The sequence below is a fragment of the Apaloderma vittatum genome, unplaced genomic scaffold, assembly GCF_000703405.1.
Source record: "Apaloderma vittatum isolate BGI_N311 unplaced genomic scaffold, ASM70340v1 scaffold13954, whole genome shotgun sequence".
Lineage (NCBI taxonomy): Eukaryota > Metazoa > Chordata > Aves > Trogoniformes > Trogonidae > Apaloderma > Apaloderma vittatum.
This window is the reverse complement of record NW_009714417.1, coordinates 2,281-11,768: the sequence shown is the minus strand read 5'-3', so window position 1 is coordinate 11,768 and position 9,488 is coordinate 2,281. Positions and strand designations below refer to the sequence as shown.

General features: G+C 46.0%; 1 protein-coding gene across 1 annotated transcript in view; it reads left to right on the top strand.

The window, feature by feature from the left end:
- HTR5A (5-hydroxytryptamine (serotonin) receptor 5A, G protein-coupled) overlaps positions 1 to 1,321 on the top strand; it is a gene marked incomplete at its 5' end in the record, with an annotated part of 1,761 nt that extends 440 nt beyond the window's left edge. The window contains 2 exon segments of the mRNA XM_009868771.1: positions 1 to 41; positions 989 to 1,321. The exon segment at positions 1 to 41 is cut by the window's left edge and continues 10 nt beyond it. Of these exon segments, the coding sequence (XP_009867073.1) occupies positions 1 to 41; positions 989 to 1,321 (374 nt within the window).
- Between the last annotated feature and the right edge of the window lie 8,167 nt (positions 1,322 to 9,488).

Genomic DNA, 9,488 nt, shown 5'->3' with positions numbered 1-9,488 from the left:
AGAGCAACTCCATCACCCCTATTACACCAGAAGCCCTGGAGGTAGGTCAGCTCAGTTGTATTTTGCTCTAGTCAACCTCCTAGTAGCAGCCAAGCCCTTGCAGCAGTGGGGAAAACGTAGAGCTAAAGCATGCAAGTAAACAGCAGCCCACCAAAGCCCTGTGAATCCTGGAGGCTTTCAAGGGAAAGTTGACTGCAAAGCTTGCAAGCCTGTCTGTTGGCTCCTTCCGAGTCCCCAGCTGTGAGCACCCAAGGTGTAGCTAAAGCAACTTTGGGCCAAATTGCGAGCCTGAGCTCCACGTGGGTGTGCGGTGACTCACAGATGTCCCCCCGTGGAATGCTAAATCAGTGCCTGCCAGCATGAGTAAGGGGTCACCGTTCCTCCTGTGGGGAGGCATGTGGGGGTGTGAATGGCTGGGATCCCGTCTCTGCTGGGGATGATAACCTGGCAAGCAGCTGTGGCCTTGGGGAGGCTGTAAATTCACCCACACTGAAGACACACGGGTAGAATGTCCTTGTAAATTCTTCCTAACTGTGGCTGCATCGTGTGGGTTCATCTCAGGCGCGCTGACTAGGCCATGACTTCTTGGGGGAAAGAATGAAATGCGTGCTCATTTTTTGCCTCTCCTGTGAAGGACTTTTAACCTCAATGGGTTCAGAGAAAGCAAGGAAACTTCTGTACACAGCACACGGGTGTGTGTATATTCTACCAATCTGATTGTAAATGGAGAGGTAATCGTATTGTGGTGCTACGTGAGCAATTCCACGTGCCTCTGTAACACTATTTAGTTTCTGGCCTCACTCAAAAATAGCCTCCATTATCCAGAAGAGGGTCATACAACCACTCCCCCCTCCATTAAAGTGTGACATAGGTGGCCCGTGTTTCCCTGTGAGCTCTGGCCATCACTTGCATAGTTTGGTTGCGTACCTGCTGTGTGGGATCAGCTGACTGAGGCACATATGGTGCAACTTGTGTTTGTGTTTGGCAGGTAAAAGAAACTGCCCAGCAGCCACAGATGGTCTTCACTGTCCGTCATGCCACTGTGACATTCCAGACGGATGGAGACACGTGGAGAGAGCAAAAGGAAAAAAAAGCTGCCCTCATGGTGGGCATCCTTATTGGGGTCTTTGTGCTCTGCTGGATCCCCTTCTTCATCACGGAACTCATCAACCCCCTCTGCTCGTGTGACATCCCACCCATTTGGAAGAGTATTTTTCTATGGCTAGGCTATTCAAATTCCTTTTTTAATCCACTCATCTACACTGCTTTCAACAAAAACTACAACAATGCCTTCAGGAACCTATTCTTTAGACAGCACTGAGCAGAAGAAGCTTTCCTGCTGCCCCAGGATGCTGATTTCAACTCTGTCTGAGTCCTTGTGGCTCAAAGCCCCAAATAAGGAGGCGATGCGCAAAACGCATCCCCATGGGTTCTGTGTCCCAGCAATGGTCCCGGTTCCTATGCAGACTCTCCATCCCAGCCTCTAAGTCAGTTGCCGTTTTTCCTATAAGGGTTTCTCTGGCAAGCAGCACAGCATTCCTCCTCCAGCGCCCCACCGCTTTCCTCCTGCCTTCCTAGTGACGTTCAGTTTGGTGGCAGTAGTGGTGCAGAGGAGTCTTCTGGCAAAGAGTCATATTTGAAATTCTGGTTCGACCATTGGTAATCTCTCACAGCATTAATCAACTTTGTCCCATGTGCAAAGCTAGGGCCCTTTAATGTCAGGAGACTTTGTGATTATATATGAAACTAGATGTTTTATGGCTTGGTTGAAAAGGCTATTTGTCTTGTCTTTTGCCAGTAGAGACTGTTAAGTGTTTGTATTCTGGGAATAAAACCCTCAGTAAGGGATAAGAGCAGACTCCAAGTACAAAGCGTTTTCTCACGCACTTTTATCAACAACCAACTTTGCTATTTGCCATTGGATTTCATAAAGCAAATTTTTTTTTAAAAAAATATTTTTTTGTGAAAGCTTAATGCATGGTTTACCCTGGAGTGACAGAGAATGCGTAGAGCATCCACCTCTCGTTCTCTTGGTTGCTGTGTGTGTGCGTCTGCCTCAGAGCTTTACTTTCAGAAAACCAGCTGTAAATGTTAATCTTTGTGTCCGTGTTTCCCATTCTAAACCATAAATGTATTTTGAGCAACTGTGGGGCAGGTCTCCTGTAGCAGCAGGGGATGTAAGGACTACTTCAAATTGCCTGTCAATGAGGAGCCCTGTTTTATTATTTCTGAGCATGATCCAGATCTCCTTGAAACCAAAGCAAAAGACCTCACAGTTTCTGTGAGCACCGAACTGCAGGCAAAGGACAGGTCATGACTGATGATGTTTTATTCTGGAAGCATATCTAAACCATGGAGGTGCTCTGCTTAAATACTTCTTCTTTTGTCCACCCCTCCTTCTCTTTCTCCCCCCTAAGGCTCCAGTCTTGCCTGGTCATTACTGCTTTGCTGCCTTCATGCCTTTCCATGTTGCCAGCATAATTATAGTGGTTGGCATTTCACTCCTAGAATTAAATTAGGCACTTTATGCTGCACCGCTGGAAGACTGACAGGCCTTCAGATAAAGAAAAGCGTGAGTTTAAACTATCAGTTCTAATAGGGCAGCCACTGAAATCAGACCAGACCTGAAATGGTGGAGGAAAAGAGAAGATGGGAACTGGAACAACGTGATTTCGTGACAGATATCTCAAGGAGAACAGATGAAAGAGGAGAATGCCAGTAAATCATAGGAAAGCTCCCCAGTGGAAGGTAGGATTAGTTCCTATCCTTAGCAGATTTTGAGACTTCAAATGTTAAAATTATCACTGATCCTTTAAACTAGTCAAAAATCCTGGTTGAGTTGGTAATAAAACTGTAAAGTTCTTTTTTCTTTGCATATCTTGGGACAGCTGAAAGTGGAAGCAGAGCTCAAGGTGCTATCAAGTGCACTGGTCGTTCAGAACCAGTTAGACAAAACCCATCAAGACTGATGTGGATGTAGCTGATGCTACCTTTCGGCAAGAGGAGAGATAGGGTGGTCCTCGACATCTTTTTCAACACTATTTTTTAAAAGTCTGTTAGAAATATTAGGTAAAATCCTGCCCTCATTGAAAGCAATGGACAAATTCTCAGTGACTTCAAGCAAATAAGAATTTTATCCAGCATGTCTTGTCTTGTTAAAGCATATTTTTAATGTTAATTAATTCAAGGAGAAGATGAGTGGGATGGGAGTGATTTTCTAACTCCTCTGAAAGAGTCTCTGATCTCTGCTAACCATGGACCAGTCCCTCTACCACTAGTAAAGAGAATTTTCTTTCTTACATGTTTTCAAGTATTATTAGTGACATCTCTGCCATATCAAAAATTGTAATAAACTCTTAAGCAGCTTTTTCTACTGAGGATATAAAGTTTGTGTTGCTTTCTCTGGACAGTCCATCACCAATGCGGAATTGTTCTTTTGAGGAATTTGTTGTGTCAAAGGTTGTTTAACCTAAAATGAGTTGGAAAAAAATGTTTCCTTGCCCAAGTCAGACCTTCAGCTAAGCTTGATGGTGGCTGAAAGTAGTAAGACTACAAGTTTGGCCATCACGGCAACAATTTAAACACTGAAGCATGGATTAACCAGGAAGCTGGACTTAAGTTCACCATTTTAACCCATAACATCATGTCTACACAACCTCATTTCAGTCCCAACTGTGTCCACCCTTGGTTTTATTTGCTCTATGAGAAGTATTGCAGACTGTCTGTCTGTGATGTGTGTGATCCTTGCACAGGTCATGGAATCAGCTGCAAACTCAAATTAACATCCTGTTTAAGCAGACAAAGATGAAGGGGGAATCAATAGGAGAGATCCCTATTTTTGCTGCTGGGATGCTGGAAAAAGCTCCCTTTCATTATATCCCATGTTTATTCACACTATTCCTTAAATGGTGACAAAGAGATAGCAGAGAATCTTAAAATGACCCTGAAGTCTAATTTGTCTGTGATCATGGAACATCCACTATCTTGGTGTAAATTACACCCACATTAATTTCACAACTCCCATCCCATACAATCCATATTGATCTTCTGCAAATAGCAGTTTCCACTTGGTCATAAGTTTTGTTGCTTTGAACCTTGACATAATTAGCAGCTACGTTATGGACCGATGCCTACTCTTGAGACTTAGGACCATTGACTTTTCATCTAAATATCATTGCTGCAATGTAAGACGGTCCTTTGGGAAAAATATCACTATTCTGGAGATTGTGCTGAAGAATCATATCAAAACATGCTACGATGGTCTATGCACAGTGAAGGGGCACAAAGAAACGTTGACTTCTGATCCTGGGTCTAAGGCTTTTTACAGACCTCTTGGTATTCAACCACAGATACTGAGTGGACTCCCAGAGACCTAAATCATGTCTGAAGCAACTACAGCTTCAAAGGATGTGTCTTATACCTCTCGTTCCTATTTATAAAACAGAATCAGTGGTGTAAAGAGATCTGCCTCACCAAGGCTTTGTGAGGATTGATTAACAAATGTTTATCATGTACCAGGAAAGTGGAACACTCTCGTTTGAATGCTGAGCAGCATTGTAAATTGGGCTTCTATTTAATTCCCCAGAAGATTATTATTACCCATTATTATTAAGTTTCCTATGCAGTTTAATGGCTATATAATGCTTCCAGAAAAGGCTTAACTAACCTTCTTCTACTTACATTTAATTTGTTTTCCTCCCGATGCTCTGGCAGTTCAATGAACATCTGTACGGGGGCTTGATAGCAAGAGCAGCTACGGCACGTGCCGAATGCTGTCTGCTGAACGTCTTCTCGTCGTGCTGGATGCCCGTTGTCAAGGTTCAAGGAGCAGAAGCTCTCCAGGCAGTCTGCTATCAGGTTTCCTTTCTTTTGTAGGGAGAAGAAGAGGTCAAAAAAGAACAACCTTGGATTACATGACAGGTCGGCTCACCACCTTCCTCCTCCACCCCCATCCCGTTGACTTTTCTTCTTGATGCAGACAGGTCAGACAGGTGACTCCAGGACATGCACTGACCCTGCAGAGCCAGAAGTGGGCCACACATGACCATCCCCTCTTACTTTTCCTGGATTTTTCCTAAAAATTATCACATGCCTTTTAAACTGGCAGAAGCTGAAAGTGGGAGTTTCCTGGAAGTAAAGTTGCAGGCAATTAGAGACATTTCACCTGACAAAGGTAACTAATAACTATTAGTTCCAGTGATCGCTGCGGTGAGGTACGGCTGACAAAGTGTCAAAGTGATTTTTGCAATGTAGTGATTTGAGCTGTTTTGTTCGTGAGGGGCGTGTTGCCGTTTTACTCTTGGATCCCTTATTTTATCTGTGCTTTGGCACAGATACAAACGGGAACACCAGCAAAGTCTTGGTCAACATGATACGGGCATCGTTAATGCTCCATGTGGGAACAGCGGGGTAAAACATCTGTGACAAAATCTCCATGCTCACTGTGATACACCCCAGCTGAACATCACAAAATTGCCAGCATTTTCATTGAATTTAAGAGGTGACCAAAGAGCTCTTTAAATCATATTTTTCAGTAGCGCTGAAGCGCTGAGGAAGCTGCAGAAGACTGGAAGAGGGGTGAAGTTTTGCCAGTGTTTTAAAAGGGCAAATTGGGAGAGCCAAATATTTATAGGGCTAATATTGTTCCTCATAATTGATCCTTGGCAAAAATATGGAACAGCTGATAAAGGACTCGGTGAATATAGGAAGTAAATATAATTAAAATAAATCACATTGATGTCTTTTTTTGATTGCAGTGCATAGTTCATTGCTGATGTGACACGAAGTGTTCACTTCTCACTAATGAATCTGGCTGACAACACTCAACACTTCCATGAAAAAGTGAAGAAGAAACCAACATGAGGTTCAAACTGTCCAATAGTTGCTAACAACTCATGGACTGAAAAAGGTGTAAATGCAGAAAATGAAGTCACTTGTGTAGAGAAATGAGGATGTAAACCAGCCAGGGGCATTTCAGCCCAGCGTGGGGGAAAGTCACCTACCCAGGAGCAGCAGGATGGGTCCCTTGTTGCAGGCAGGGAGGCATGGCTGTGTCAGGGTGTATCATACAGGACTGTTCAGCATTTTGGGGACAAGCAGATTGATTTCTTATCTGTGCATGAGCTGTGTCCAGCTGCAGATTTTATCCTGGTCACTGGAGGGGAGGCTACAATTTCAGTTCATTGCCTTTTCGCTGTTCCCTGCCTCCACGCCAGGCAGTCAGCCTCAGTGTTGCAGCACTCTCAGCCGTGTAATTTCCCTTGCTGGCTGAGTCAAATACTTTCCCTAATCATCCTAAAAAAGCAAGACAGATGGGCCCTTTCTCCACATCCCCCAGTGCATTGCTAGTGTTCCTCTCCTAACTGGCAATTTCAGTGGTGGTAACAACAGTTTCTGCAGCACCAAACCCCAGCTGTCTGCTCAGTGGATGGGAGCAAGCAGGGCTTGGTGCAGCTCCAGGGGTTGTTCCCACCCACCATGCCCCCTGACATGGACTAGGATGGGAAAAGAGAAAACAGGAGCTGTACTGTCATCTCAGATTTCTGCTGGAGCCGTTGTTGAAAAACTAGTCCCTAATCCTGCTTCTAGCCACCCTCCCTGTTTCTGGGGAGACCAAACTCGGCCAGGCTGCCTCTGCCATTGGTCTGGTCATCTCTGCAGGAACTCCAAAGGGAGAAGGAAAAATTTCCTCAAATCACTTCAGCCCTAATTGCATGAAAAATATTTCCCCAGCCATGACTGCCTCTCTCTGTCCATTTCAATTCCCTTCCCACTGGTAGCTGCAGAGGTTGAAAATCTCTGTATCCATCAAAAACACCTGCTGCTGGCCAGGTTCCTAAGTTTGTTTAAGCATTGGCCTGAAATGTTGTATCTTTCATCAGTTCATAGCTGCAACCTGAGGTCAGCACCTCCCCTTTGTGCCTTTCCATCACTGAATTGTGGTTACACATTGCTCCCATCAGCTGTGACTACTGGTAGAGAGAAAGGCAACCTTTCAAAACTAGCATCTTTAATTGTCAAGAAATCCCCCTTGTCTCTGGGTTCAAGGTGCCAAACCAACAGTTGAGGTGCCACAAAATCCCAAGTTCTGCTTCTTCTTGCCTGAGCTACCATGATTTAATGTTTGCATCACCGGCCTCTCCACAAGACATCTGGTTGGGCAGTCCCAAAGCATAAACCGTGCTTGGTCTGGCTCCTTTTGCTAATGTCCCTCACATGTCCCAGTTCTCTGCCATTTTCCTGTGATGCCATGTTGGAACCCTGGACATCAGGAAGTCATTCACACATTGATCAGGGTGCTGCCTCTGCAACATCTCCCTGGCCTGGCACAGCTGGACCAAAGAGGGCTGTTTCCGACCCAAAAGAGCCCATAGCATATAGACCGTGGTAAACGTTAACATGATCACCTGGCAACTCCCTTCTAGATCTACTACCAGCCTTATATCCTGCACCACAGGTTACCTGTGCTCCTGTCAGGCAGACTTTATAGAGGAAAAGCAGAGCTCACGGTTGTGTAGTTTTGCAGATTAAGTGGAGACTTGCTTTCAAGGAAGGGGGAGAAATAATTCTGATGCAATGCCAGACTTGGCTCTTTCGGTGAGCACTGGAGCATATGGATGGAGCCTCTCACACAATTGCCAGGGCGTTGCAGGTCTGTAATGTTTTTTCTCTCCTCAGCTGCTCACCTGGTGCCAAAACTTCCAGCTGCATTAAGGCAGGATGCTCCCGCTGCGCATCTCGGACCTTCCACCCGCACATCACAGCGTCGGGGTGAATATTAAACAGACAGGAGGAGTACAGCAGATGTAAAGTGCAAGTCCACTGGCTGGCACAAGGGGTTACTCAGTGTTTGGAATCTGAATGGGGAAAGAAATTGGAAGCCCACGGTATTAAGTAATTAATCTTTTCTGAGGCTTTTTAAAAGGAGGGAGGTGGTTGCTGAGGTGAAGTGATGCAGCACTCAGGCACACTATTCTGCTTCCCACAGTTTTGCAGCCTTACCAGGGATTTGAGAGCACATTACACTGACTAAAGCCCCAGGGCTACTTTATGAACTGTTAATAGTTGCCAACCAAAATGAGTGTCAGGTCTATTTCTTATTAAAATGAGCATTTAAGACACCTGCAAAAGATTGTAAGTAACATAAACCCTTTAAATGCCTTCCAAAACCCCCAAAGTGGCTGGCATTTGCATGCAGAACACAGCAAATAACCTTCAAGTGAAACCTATTTGACAGAAAAATCTGCTGCTCCTCCTCAGATCAGCTTTTCCATCACTTTTGTTCACACGTGTCTCCAAGAGGGAACGTACCCACCTGCAGCGTGTGTGCTACAGTATGTTCCGAGGGTGATTCCTAAATCCTGCATGGGACTATGCCCTGCTTTCCCCAGCTTTAGGTGCAAGGCCACACCTCTAGCCATGCAGATTTCTGTCCCCAGGTGGCCTGGCCTTCAGCTTAATGTTGATGTGGAACACCCATCGCCTGGGCGTGGAGCAGCTGTGCTGGTTTTCACCCTCCTGTTCCTCATCCCTCTGGCTGGCAGCCCCAGCTGAGCAGCAGCTCTCAGCCCACATCACTTCTCCTGGCTTCCTTCTTGCTCTCAGAGGTGCCCAGAGGAGATCTCCAATGGCTTCATGGAGCCTGTTTCCCTGTGTGCTGCCACGATGCTACTCCTGGAGTCAGGGCTGCTCCTCCACTCATAGTGAAGATGATAATCACTTCATGAACTGAATGAGCTGTGCCCCAGATCAAATGGGGTAATAAGAAGCTGGTGGGTTGCAACGGTATTCCTCTGAAATGAGCTCTAAGTATTTCAAAACCATAAAGTAAGCGTGATTCTCACAGAGGGGGACTTTTTTTCTGGAAAAGAGGGAATCATCTAAGCCCCAGCCTCTCCAGCACTGTTAAAAGGAGAGGACTTTGTGGGTTTTTAGGACACCTTTTCTTACAGAGAATCTTGCATGCACCCCGTACAACGCAGCAGGACTCCCTTCATCACAGGCACCATCGGTGCCACCGAGAAGCTGAAGAGCGTTGTGCTTTCACCCCAGCTCGTACATGGTGATGTAGACCTGCACGCAGCCTGGAGCCTGCCAGAAAAAGAAGAGACAGCTCTGGAGGCTCAGCAGGAGGGTAAGGAGGGAGCGGCTGACTCCCCGCAGGCTCCATGTCTTGGCTCTGCTCGGCAGGAGAAGGTGGCCACCAGGGCAGTGGGAGCTGCAGGTGACAGACAACACGCTGCGCCTGGCTCTGCCGCCCCCGATTTTGGCAACAGGCAGACAGTGAGATGACTCCGCTTGCTTGCGGGGAAGGAGATGAAGTCAAAAGCACCATCTGGCCTGCTCACCTCTCTGCTCCGCTGTGGCAAGACATGAGGTCGGGGGGTGAGTGTTCTCTTATCTGCTCGAGGGTGGCAGCACAGAGCAGAAAGAGACTGATTATTTTTCATTTCCTTCTACCAGCTGCCAGACAGGGGGGAAAAAGGAGT